Genomic DNA, 13,794 nt, shown 5'->3' with positions numbered 1-13,794 from the left:
TTATGATTGCTTGCAAAGATAGCAAAAAAAAAAAAAAAAAAAAGATAAAAAATGTCATATCTTGCTACATTGTTCACCTTTCAGAACTGAGAAAAACCTATTTTGTACACAATAGCAGCACAGAGAAATCCATTCTCTTCTCAAAATATTCATATTTGCACATACAAAACAATCACGTGTATTCCATTGCTTATAGAATTATTTAAATGATATATGAATAAAAAATTAATGGAATAAAAACCACACACATATAACTGTTAAATTTATACAATAATTAATAGCAAAGCATCATCTAGATTGCGAAAAGGAATATCTATCAATCACCAAGATAAATTAATTTGCTGATTAAATGACCTGGGATAGAAAAAGCTAATAATTTGTGGCAATATTGATTTGTGAACCCATTTCTTAGAAAAAGACACACAAGCATAACAATTTTCCCCTCTTTTTTTTTCTATTTTCAACATTGTTTGCCATAGGAATTGTACCAGTAAGGCATAGTCTGATAATCTGCCATACAACAAAAACACTCTCATTTTGCTAAAGTCTTTTTATTTTGTTTAAATCACTTCAATTTTAATTCTTGAAGAACATAGCTTCGACAACATATATCGCACTCATTATAAGAAGCATAGGGTTATATCAAAATTATTAGTAGGTAATTACAAGAAATCTGGTTTGGAACCAGAAAAAATACAAAACAGATATAGATACTTAGACACAGGACAGTTTTTTTTATAATTATTTGGAAAATGTTATTTCCCCTAGTTCATATTTCTTGGTTTCTTTATGCGCATACAATGCTTTCAATTTTACAAAAAAATGAAAATAAAGACTAATATATTACAAAATCAACAACAAATGTTCATGGTACATATGTGCACGTGTTTTCTACACAGGATTTCTTGTCAGTTCCTTTTTTATTTCAGTACAGAATAAATCCATTCCAGTCCACAGTATATCCACGAGGAGCCATTCACTCATTGTTTAATGTGAAGATTCCCCTTGGTTTTTGTTTTTTTGCACACTGTTCCATACACGAGGTCCTTTTTAGTGATATCCTAAGAAGTCTTTATTAATTATGTCTACATCTCACCATATTTGCTTGGTTTGATTTGTGTGTTGCCATGAATGTGGTCCTCTTTGTCTCTTTTATTGTTCTCTAGGAACATTGAATTGACATATAAGGCCAATTGAAGCTACTTCCAGATAGTAACATATCTCTGATGAGGGTTTCTATGGGGGTTTTACCTACCAAGCGGACGAAGAATAGCTGTTCGATGACAGAGGAGGACACTGTACGCAGGGAGGGTAGCCTTAGTAGTAGTTTGCCGAACCGGCTTGGTTGGTTTGGGTACTGACTTCTGACATATTCCTCCAAGGCGCATTGAGATTTCTCCTGTAGGCTCTCGATATGGGCAGCATCTGACAGGCCACATGCATCTACATAGGGGACCAGCACCAGAGAGGAGAAAAACAAGGCAAACTATTAGTATGGCAAGATGGCCTTGCGATTACATTCACTATATCTCTCAAAATATTAATTCACACACATTAACATTTTTTTTTCTGTGAATATAAAATATAAGGAACCTACATGGTTCAGTAGATTCGGACGTCTATCAAATAACATTGTTTATATTGATACATATAGGCGTATATAAACACATGGATTGAGTAATAAGCCAAAGAAAACAACCATAACAAGTAGATCCTCACTTAGTAACCCCTTGGATACTAGTTTTCTCAAACTCAATAGGCAACGATGCAATTCTGTCTTTGAAAAGCCTATGGGTTAATCAACAAGAAGGAGCTCTGCAGACTAGACCATCTTCTCATCTAAACACTAATATGCTCTAGTTTACTCATCTGTTAAAATATATATCTAAAGCTGAAAGCGGAAGCTTTATCTGAGAATGAGCCCTGAATATGTGTGCAAGTATGCTATCAATTATTATTTTGCACACATTTTAATATAATGCATGAATATAGAAAATATATTATACCCTTAACCTTCTGTAAACTTAGTAATGGTAGGTGCATGTTCCAGCTTTAAATTCACTAGGTCACTAATGGTGTTTACATGTATCAGTGACTTGGATAACATATTATTGGCAATATATTAACAACATTGAACATGCTCAGAATAAAGGTACTAGGCTGATTTAATGTTACATAATAAGGTGAACTGTATAAGAGTTGTTCAAAAACACATCTGCAATATACAAAAATATGATAGAAAGAGTACAATTGGTCCCAATGAAACTCCTCACTGCCTGATCGTCATAAACACATTTGTACAATAAGTACCTTTGGTACTAAACATATATAATTAACAAAAAGCTGGGTGTGTAATGCTTATAACATAAATTTAGTTTATGCTTGCTAGCAATAAATTAGAACATCTATAACATTTCCTGCGAAAAAAGTGTTTAACATATCAGTTTAATATCCAATAGTTGACAGAATATACCAGTATTTGTGTCTTTACAGAATTGTCTAGTGTATGTTGCACTGAAATAACATCTTCTAAAATAGCAGGACTATACTATATAGTTGTTTACATGTAAACGTGTAAGGGTTTAAGGGTATGTATATATATATATATATATATATATATATGATATAATATAGCTCAAATTTAGTATTAATACGTTTGATTGCAGATAACCAAAAATGCGCAGTCGATCAAAAAACATATAGAAATATTAGTAGATAAACAATTAAATAATAAAACATTTGTAAAACAAAATGAATATGCTCGCACCTAGAAAAATTAGATGATGAAAAGAGTTGGTGTAATTTTTTTTTCTCTGGCAGATCACTTCCCCTTGAAAAAAAATTCTTTGAGGAGCTTACAATAAATACAACTGCCCGGAGCAAACATGCAAATGGTAACAAATAGGGTTTGTGAAGTTATAATCAGCTCTCAGATATATAATATTTCACTGAGCTCCACCACATTAGCTTGTGTTCCGTTTACATCTGTATTTCACTAATACCTTTGGTGGTGCAATGCCCCAGGCCTAATAATCAGGTTTTATTTATTTACTCAGGCCAGTTTATACTGTTGCTGTTTGGTCTTAATTTAATATTTATTTTGTTTGAAAAATCATATTTTACATAGTAGGATTCAGTATTAAACAGTCTATATAATGTATAAAATAATAGTGGCTGCTATGTTAGAACATGATTATTTTAGGCAGCATCAAGTTTGCTACATATATAAGCATAATAAGCACATTGCATCATGTAAACCTGAAAAGTCTTGTTTGTATCCTAAATACATTATATCAGCACGTGAGCAACTAACTCTGATGGTCTCAACCAGTGGGGTTGCTTAAAAAGTTTATACCCATAACTTAACCATGTAGGTAAGTCAGCAACAGACAATATCAGAATCAAGTTAATCACATATTAAATATATATATCTTATTAAGTACATGTATTTCTAGTGTAGTCCAAAATATTAATACTTGTTATTACTATAGTTGGTGGATTACAAATATATAAGTTAAGTGTCACCTGATTTACGTTTCACAAACCTAAGTGTATCCTAACAATTATACTGCTGATACTTCATATATTTTAAGAGTTCTCAAACAACTTGCTTTTCTTAAGACTGAGTGGATTAATTATATAAATACTCAACACTGGTGGTACTTTCCTTTGTAGCTTTTACTTACAATATATATGTGTTTTTACTATGTGAATAAATACAGTTTAAAGGTAGACTTGTGTCATCATGACCTGACCTTTGGACGTCGTCCAAATAGTCCGGGGTTGAAAATATTATCCGGAGTCTACATAAAACCACAACATGGGGGCTTAATGCCAACATATAATAGTTATCCTTACAAACACACGTTTTTAAATTATTTTTTTAAATGACATTTTTCATCACTTAAAATTACATTTGTAAGAATAATAAACTGTTTAGAGAGCTCCCCAGAGACCAACAACCAAAACAAGTATAGTCAAAGTTGTAAAGTGAATTATTATTGGGGGAGGGGAGCTGAGGTGGTAGTTGGAATAAACACAAAACATATTTACTAACTAGCACTTGCACACTATTTCTTCCAAATAATTAATTATTACAACTTGTGGTCCCCTTTGCTGAATTAACCTATTGCCTTAATAAATTAGAAACGTTTCTGTACTAGATTGTAGAAAGAACTTTTTACACTGCAGATGCCTTATGTTCATCTGTTGCTAATTGGACGTCTTCTACTGACACATCTCTGTTACTGACAGTAGTGTATCTTGCTTTGTATTTTTATGTACAGTCATTTATTTTGTAATGCATCGCACTTTGTTTATAAGTAGTATTTTTTTAAATCAGGATTTAATAAAGTATTTACATATGAATGCACCCGAAACGTTGTGATAATATTTTAGTGTTTAAATATTTTCTTTTGCTAAAAAAAATACACCAACATTTTCATACATACTGCATGACTGCATTTGCACTGAATGTACAAGGGGGCAGTCAAAGAATATATATGATATGACAAACATACATTACCAATGCAATACCAGCCTCTAGTATATATATATTTTTGGGGGGGCACCAATCGATATTAACCCTAGATTGGCACCTTAAGAAATCTGTCCTCATTTAAAAAAGGAATTCCATGCCACTAAAATGATATTTTGCTTGCAGGATGCGGATGTTCAAATGCTATGGTGTTTCCTGCCAGCAGGCCTATCTAATGGGCTTGCTATTCCAGTAAAAGGGCCATTTCTATTTTATTTAATTTTAAATCTGAATAAATTTGGCTAATCTTTATAAAAAAAATTATTGCAGCAGATAATTAAATGTAAGGGAGATTCCAAAATGAATTAGCTATTGGAATACAGGTTTATTTGCTTTGTTTACATATGGCAGCCAGACAAAATGCTGTTAGAATTCATTTCTCATTAAATATGTCTTTTGCTTGTTATATAGACATAATGTAAGCGACTGTCCCTCCTTGATCATGTAAGTGCTCGATTTTAAGCTCTTTTACAGAGAATTATAAGCACGTATGCATTCATGCAACCATTGCCTGCAGTTAATTTGCTGTTTTTCAGACAATCTGTTAAATATTTAATAGGAGTGTGGTTTCCATAGCAAAATGATTTATAACTGGAAATGTAGCCGTTATTTTTATGGCTTATATATTTCTATAGTAAAACAAAAAAATCGGATTTTTTTTTTACTTTGGAGCGAATCTTGAATAAAATAAAGGAAGGATATATAAAATGCTTTTTTCAGCATTTAGAATATCATGGATTTTATGCAATTTTGGTGAAGAATATAATTAACTCATTCACTTCCTTGATGTTGATACTGCCTGTACCATGCAAGGGGTTATATCCATATGCTTCACAAACACATACACACATTACACAGACAATGCACATCACACACACACACACAATACACACATTATAGATCAAAGTTCAATTTCATAAGACTGAACACAAAAATGTTACATTTTAGCTGCCTGGCACCATCTACACTATAATTCATCACATCTCCAATGATGGCTGAGGAATCCCTTGTCTTGTGTAGATGAGATATAGCTGAGGAAATATCCCAGCTGGGATCCCACAGCAGCCAACATGGGCCCTTAGATGAGTGAGTGTTTGTATAGCTCAGAAATTCTCAGCCTTTAGCTAAGGGTGTCATACAGAATTAGTGCTCATGATGAAAAAATAATACATTCTTAATGGTTAGCTGAATATTTATACTCGAATATTCTGGATCGTTTATTATTACTATATATATATATATATATATATATATATATATATATATATATATATATATATATATATATATATATATATATATATATATATATATATATATTTGTATTTTCATTTTGTATTGGACTAGAATAATGAAAACATTTACCACTGTATGTATAACTTAATAGTTCCGGGTATTATTATTTGTATATTATTCTATTACAGTGAGGATGACATTGCATATTTGTATATTTAGTTCATATTCTTTCATCTGTATATACAGGTTTTTGTATTGAAATGTTCTATTTTATAGCATTGTTTACATACACCTATTTCCCATAATTCCTAGTGATATACAAATAGAATGCAGTAATGGACACCATTGCATAATATTGCCACTGTACATTTCCTTGTTAGCTGCATTTAAATGCTTATGGCTTTGGACTACAGTAAAGTAGTTCCTGGGGGTGTCACCAGCATAAACAAATACTTTAGGGCTATTGAGAAGTAGGCCCAGGTGGCCCTGTGCAGCACCTGTTTGCCCCCAGCCCTGGCAGACCCCTGGTAGCATCAGTCTATCACTCACCTGATGTAAACAAGACGATGGCTTTGAGACAGCTGTATTCTGCAGAGTCTACATGCAAGGCCTTGAGCTTCTCCACTTGCTCCTGGAAGATTCTGATGTGGTCCATAAATGCCACCACCCGGTCTGCGGACATGGGTGAAGCGTGTAGGCCAGCGGCGGCCAGGAGAGGGGCCACATGGAGGGGCATTGAGCACTGGGCTGCATTCAGCACAAACAACTCGCTCCAAGTCAGCCTGAGCAGAGCCACCTGGTCTGTGATCTGAAGGTCTGGGAAGAAGGGGATGTTCCTGGCCCACTCCACTGCACTGAATAGCAGCCTGGCCGCCAGCTCGCAGATGTTCTCGATGCCCATGATGTTGTTTGGCTGCATGCACTGGCTGCCATAGCGGGACGTGGGGTAGGGCTCAGCCCGCAGCAGCAGAGAGATGTATCCAGACAGATAGCAGTGGCCATTCAGGGGGTCTCCATTCGTCAATGCGTACTGGCCTGGGTTCGGCTGGGTTGGAGGCATTCGACCTCGCTGAACCGCTGACAAAAACAAAGAGAAAGAAGAGGAAATGTGCAACCAGGGCTGGAAAAAACACCAACTAGATTCATATTGTGTGTCTGTATATATATATATATATATATGTATGTGTGTATATGTATGTGTATATATATATATATATATATATATATATATATATATATTACACACACACACATACTATATATATAAACACATTATACTTTGTTATCACGGTAACATACACACTATAAACAAACACTGAAATGCATTCCCAGCTACTGCACAGCTATTGCAACAGAACAATTAAGACATCAAACCAAACAATAATAATAAAAAACACAGCCAGCTTTTTAAGAGATACAACATTTTAGGCAGTTGTCATTTTATAGGTGCAGTTATATTTCCTAACCTACAAAATCACAGTGATAACTGCAATTATAAGTATTAACAATATTATATATAAATATATTTTCCTTTGCTTTGCAGTAAATAAGTATACTGTTGATACTTTTTGTATTATGTATTACACTTGCTATAAAAAAGTATTTTTTTGTTTTAAGCATGCACCATACTATATATAAGATTTTATAGCAGAAAGGAAAAGCAAAATAACTTACAATAGTTAAACATTCTGCTGAATTAGTATCCAGAAAGTCAACAAATATATTTAAGGCTTCCTACATCTGCAAAGCATAGCAGTGTTCTTGCAGAGTGAATAGCCAAGCATGGAGATGCAATACCCCTGTATTCATTAGCTGCATGAATGCAAAACGTAAGCAATGCTTATTTATGCTTGGAGTTTCTAAAGCTGACCAAAGTGATTTTTTTTTTGGATATGTAAATATGGTGACTTCAGCAAGTGCCAAAGCACCTACTTTATCTCTACTGTAAACACCTAATACTTAAAAAAATATGACAGCAAATATAACATTTACATTTTTATTATATTTTTCATGACTTGACAGTTAAATTTTTTTTTACTTTGTTTTATCTATATTAGAATCTAATTTAATATATACATTGCTGTTATAATTATAGCTACTGTTTTGTTGGGTTATGTTAAACACTATATATTTTTTTACATAATAATATAATAATTATCTGTATAGACTATGAGGAAAGTTGTAATGTTGTTTCAGATACACATATTTAATTACTTTACTACTGACTGTAGGATTATAGAAAGTATTTTATGTGGAGCATAACATGCTTTGCAATTAAACATTTATAATAGCCCCAAGATATATTTTACTGAAGCTGTTATGTACATGGCCGATTGAACTGAACTGTATATGTTTCTATTCTCATTTTTTTTATACACCAATAAATACAGCAAAATAAAAACAGAAGAGCTGCACTCAAATTTGAAACTCAATTTAGAAACTATAATTGAAGAAATAAACTTAATTGAGAAAGAATTGTCTCATGAAATTGGAAGGGCTCATTAATTCTGTTGTAATTTAAGTTTGGTTGAGACATTTTTCAGACAAGTGTGGATAGAGAGGAGATGAAGTGAGCTCAAACTTTTAAGAGAATTGGATTTCTTATAACAAACTAAATTCTTAACAATTTACTAACTACTTTAAATCTCACTTTTTTGGGGGGGAGGGTTAACTTTAACTTTACTCCATTGAAGGGGGTTGCAATATACTGCATGGCAGTCAAGGGGTTAATTACAGTAACAGTTATTTTGTTGACTAGAGAAGTATTTCTTTTTGGAGGGCTGGGACAAGCAAGTTTAGGACAGAGACATCCCAGAAGAAGAAATGATTCCTATTAATACACAAAGAGAATGAACAGAAGAGATATTCACCTTCCCTCCTCATGCCCACTTTCAGACACTTCTTCAGGCGGCAGTACTGGCACTGGTTCCGGTGGTGCTGGTCTATAGGACAGTTCCTATTGGCACGGCAAGTGTAGGTTAAGTTCCTCCGGACGCTCCTCTTGAAGAAACTTTTGCAGCCCTCGCAGGTGAATTGGCCATAGTGCTTCCCGCTGGACTTGTCCCCGCACACCACGCACTCTATGTGCTGCTGGCCCGAGCCCTGCTGTCCCTTGTCCCCTGCCGCGCCTGGGGTAGACGGTGGCCCCGGCTGGCTGGGGGTCTGCGGCGTGTGGGGGGCTGCGGAGGGGGCTTGTGCTTGATCCCTTGCAGGCTGCGCTGCCCCCGGGTTAGGGCCTCCTGGATTCCCCCCGGCCACGTCTTCCTGCGGATCTCTCCAGCTGCTAACTACCATTGCCATATCTCGGGCCCAAAAAGTGCTGGAGAGCGAGGTCTGGGGGGATTTTATTTTGGAGGAAAAGAAAAAGCTGGCGGTCTCTGCCGTGGTTGCCGCTGATGGGAGCCGTTTCCTTTGCTGTTTCTTTCAAGGGATTTCCCCCTTTTTGCAGCGAGCAGGAATAAAAGGTGAGAGTGTCTGGTACCGTGGCTGCTGCTGTGAGGAATAAGTGCCCCCTCCCTGCAGTCCCCCTGTCTCTTTATATTTGCTGCTTCCCTGGTTGTTGCAGGCGGCTGGGGCTCAGCTGTAGGAGGGTTCAGCGTCAGGGAGGCGGCAGGACGAGCAACCCCCGATCTCCCCAGTGCACACAGAGCGGCCAGGGGCAGAGCTGCTGCTGCTGCTTGTGCTGCTCACAGTGACCGAGGCTCTGTGGGAGGGAAAAGAATAAATCTTTATAAAAAAATGATCAGGGCTTAGAAGTGTCCGGAGGCCAAATCCAGGGCAAAATGCAGCCAGCCATTCACATGAGCAGCCTTGTGAGACCTGATCCAGAGCTGCTTGGAGATCAGACAGTTCTGCTTTTCTTTTATTATTATTTTTTTTGTGAGAGAAAATCTAAAATAAAATAAATCAAAGACGTCGATTTCTCATTGCTGAAAACTCTAATAAATTAAAATAAATATATTGGATGGATCCAAAGTACATACAAGAAACAAATCTTCTTCTTTCTCTGTTGTTCTTTAATTCCTTGTGATGAAAATGACAATAATCATTGCAATGAGACATAAGAAATCTGATGGTCGAACAATTGGAGCTTTTTTGTTTTTGTGTCTTGGAAGTCTGTAAAATTCAACTCGTTTATAAAAAAAAAAGTCAAGGGAAGAAGAGACCTCTTATCCTCTTGAAGAAGCAAAAAAAATGATGTAAAGTGGAAGATAAAAATAATAAAAAAATAACAATCTGATGAGGAGTCACTGGTAGTTTGAACCTCTCCAGCAGGAATGAAGTGAAAGAGACAAGGGGTAAAAAAAAAAAAAAAAGCAGCAGCAGCTAATAGAATATGCAATAAAGAGAGAGTGAAAGAGAGGATGGGAGTGAGAAAGAGACACACACACAAATGAATGCGTTTAAACGGGAAGACTAGCAGAGCAATGTTTCCGAAAGGGGGATCTGCGCGAATGTCTGTATATAGTGAACTTTGACACTACTATTGAAACTGACACGTTTCTATGGAGATCGCTGCCTTATATGGAGCTCGTGTCAAGGAGCCAAGAGAGGGGCTGCTGGCAACTGATAATCAAAGGCGACTGACTGGTCAGAGCCCTGAATTGGGGGGAGAGAAAATGGGAGGTTAAGGTTAGCCACGCCCCTTGCCGTCCATTGGTTGGATCGCGTCTCCCTCTCTTCCTCTATTGCCTTGTTACCTACCACTGGGGCTGGGAGAAAGGGGGGGAAGGAGGGGGGTCTCCGACAAGCACAATTTTCATTGAGATCGCCCTGCCCGCTGCTATTTACTTTGAGACCTGATTAGTATGGGTCGTCTACGGGCGCACAAGAGCACAAATACACTGGCTGGGGTGGATGATGGGAACATTTTATTTCTGCAGAAGTTGTGAGATGGGAAGATAAAGATGTAAAAAAAAAATAAAGAGGTGTTGGGTGATAGAGTTCTATGCGTGTGTATCTTAATGACTCTCAATAAAGTGTACGCAAATGTGTGATTCATAAAAAGATCTCTACACTAGTCTAGTTTGTATATCTGTCATTTATTTGTAACTCTTTATGCCATCATTTTATTCTTTATTGTGTGTGTGTATATATATAGCTGTGGTGGATAACAATATATATATTTATGTATAAAATTCATACATAATAGCAAATATCTAATGTATAAGTATACCTAAGTATATATGATTATAGTGCTAGGCAGGCACATACACATTATATGTATACATAAGTGTTACATTTGTTTCACTTTAGAAAGCCTTTAGACTGTGTTTGAAACGTTCTCCAGACAGCTGTGATGTTACAATAATTATTAATGAAACAATGATAAGCTCCTTTTTGTTGTCTGGGAAGATCAATGCCTGTAAGTAAGAGTCCCAGAATAAGGACCCTGCTAGAGAATTGCCAGTGAGTGAGAGAATTGCTGGATGGGGCTGCCATCTAGCGTACAGTACACGAGCAGAGCTTATACAGTGCAGCTACTGGCCCCTACACTGGGAAGATTCACATCATCTGCACTTTGGGAACATTTCTCATTTAAACAGTATGGATCCACACATTGCTACTCGGCCAGGGATCGCTCAAACTTTTTGCTTGTATGTGACTTAGGGTGTGGTATTGCTGCTTCATAAATCATTCTTGTTATTTATAAAATAATAATAATAATAATAATAATAAAAAAATAACTTCTTGGTTGCCAAATCCTGTTAAATCCCTCTCCGGCAGCCAACGTGTTAAATAGAACTTGGCTAAAGTGAAGTTTGGATCTGCCAAACTAGGTTGTACCCAACAACCTCTGGCAAAACTGAAAGTGAAATTTAAATGCTTTATCATCCATCTCTTATTCTAGGATCTAATTAAATATAAGCTGGATGCTCATCTTGTCTGTAGCTGGGCTGTAGGGGGGGGGGGTAGCATTGAATCCATTAATGACATTTTCAGATAATTTCCAACCGAATAGTTAACGGTCATTTCTTTTTTCCCAAATAATGAAGAGATTTTTCAAAGGGTCTGTGGCCAAGCGCCTCTATTGTACAAGGACTGATAAAAAGGATGTTAGCGACTATGCAACAGTGAGCTGCATTGCTGGCTCTGATTCTCTTCAAATAAACTCTCCCTCCTGTCTTCTGCTCACTGAAAAGGTGAAACGAATAAGATTAAATCAGACAAAAAGAAACTTCTGCCTGTGTATCATTTAGATTTTCCTCCTGGGTGTGAAGAGAAGGGAGCACAAGATGTAGATCAGCAGCACAGAACAAACCGTCACACAGCAGCAGAGGCTGGGCTAAGCATTGGAGCTATTCTGCTTCCCATCCAGGGAGCATCAACCCAAGCTGGCAAGTACTGGAGTATCTTCCTACTCATCTTTACGCATTCATTTCATCCACATGCTCGTAGTATTGTTGTGTTTTATTATCTGACTCTTATCCTTTGTAAATAAAGCATCTCAGCTGCCTACATATAAATGTGTATTTGTAACGTGCAGTGATAGTGGCACAACTCTCATCACAGCTGCTTATAAATACACAATTGTCACACTAATCAAAGTGATAGCATTAGAAATGTAACAAGGAATTACAACCGTTATTGTATGATGTGAGGGGTACATGACAAAAAACAAACAAAAAACACTCATAAAGTGAAGATAATAGCAGATATTAAAAAGTAAACAGTGTGTTTTTTATATAGTGCATTCAACTGTGTTTGAAAAGTAACACATATCATTTAGTTTTACCACATCAGTTTATATGAATTTAGTATAACCTGTATTAATTACACGGTGTATATACACATAATTAAGATGGATAATTGTTCATATTTGATATTAATTTAGTCTTAATTTGAGCTTCCAAAAGGGCCTGCACAGCATATTTCTGCTGGACCATACAGATGTATGTGCATTAGACTGAAGACTGTTGAACTTCTTGTACTTAGGGTAAAGGGGGTATTCACGAGTAGAAGAGAGAAGACAGAGCATAGGTATTAATGACCTTCATCTGCAATTGCTTTTTTTTGGTCACCTAATTAAAAGATCAATGCCAGACACTTTTTCTGCAAGATAGTGTCATCAGATAAAGGCAACAAGTATTTAATCCATACATACATTTAGATAGAGAAAAAAAGAATATTAAACAATAGAGACTTTATGTTTAATATAATTACTTTTTATTTACTGTTGCACACAAAAGATTCATACAGTATCAAACAATAATAGTGTTTCATCATTAAGAACTTTATAGACAAACTGGCAGTAACAGGTTTGTGTTTTATCACCAACATATAATTTACCTAAACTTAAAATATAAAACAGGTTCATGTTTTTGTGTATGAATATATATATATATATATATATATATATATATATATATATATATATATATATATATATATATATATATATATATATATATATACATACATACACACACACATAAATAAATATATATATATATATATATATATATATATATATATTGTATATATAGTGTGTGTGAATAATGTAATAAAAATAGGTGTAGGATCCAAACACAAAAATATGTACCTGTTTTACATTCTAAGGTTAGGTGAATTATATGTTGGTGATAAAGTTTCACATTAAGATGAATCATATTGGCCAGAAAAGGCAGTTGGTATATACTACGATTTTGAGCAAAACCTCTGAAAGGGAAAAAAAGAGGGAGGTCTAATCCTTTAGATCACTTAAGCTTCTCTTTCAACAACTGAAAGCAACTATTTTAGTAGATACCCACAAAGTGCAATAGCTATTGATTTGTGAAAAATACACTACAATAATAATATTATGTGAACCTCACGTGTAATATTATGTTTAAAAGTAGCAGAAATGTAACTAAACATAAAATAAAAGCGAGTTATCTCAGGGTCTATTATATAATCATAATAAAGAACGTATTAAACAAACTGGGTAATTATTAGTTATTGATTATAAAAAAGTAGGATTGATCTGAATAAATGAGATAGTTTATTGAATTAAACCCCTAACCATACTAGAGACCATATAT

At 35.3% G+C, this 13,794-nt stretch overlaps 1 protein-coding gene and 1 long non-coding RNA gene across 2 annotated transcripts in view; one reads left to right on the top strand and one right to left on the bottom strand.

The window, feature by feature from the left end:
• Nucleotides 1-535: 535 nt before the first annotated feature.
• On the bottom strand, nt 536-10,320 carry NR2F1 (nuclear receptor subfamily 2 group F member 1). Its single transcript, XM_053701489.1, has 3 exons — nt 8,644-10,320; nt 6,323-6,850; nt 536-1,443 (listed from the first exon to the last, which is right to left on the bottom strand). Exons 1-3 carry the CDS (start codon nt 9,071-9,073, stop codon nt 1,163-1,165), a joined length of 1,239 nt encoding a protein of 412 aa, XP_053557464.1. The 5' UTR covers nt 9,074-10,320; the 3' UTR covers nt 536-1,162.
• The window catches only part of LOC128648679 (uncharacterized), an 8,895-nt gene continuing 3,839 nt past the window's right edge, over nt 8,739-13,794 (top strand). Inside the window, exon 1 of the long non-coding RNA XR_008400613.1 lies at nt 8,739-8,801. This is a non-coding gene — a long non-coding RNA (uncharacterized LOC128648679). The remainder of the gene's footprint in view (nt 8,802-13,794) is intronic.

The sequence above is a fragment of the Bombina bombina genome, chromosome 2 (assembly GCF_027579735.1).
Source record: "Bombina bombina isolate aBomBom1 chromosome 2, aBomBom1.pri, whole genome shotgun sequence".
In the NCBI taxonomy this organism is placed as follows: domain Eukaryota; kingdom Metazoa; phylum Chordata; class Amphibia; order Anura; family Bombinatoridae; genus Bombina; species Bombina bombina.
Note: the sequence above shows the minus strand (reverse complement) of the source record. Positions and strands in the feature narration are given on the sequence as shown.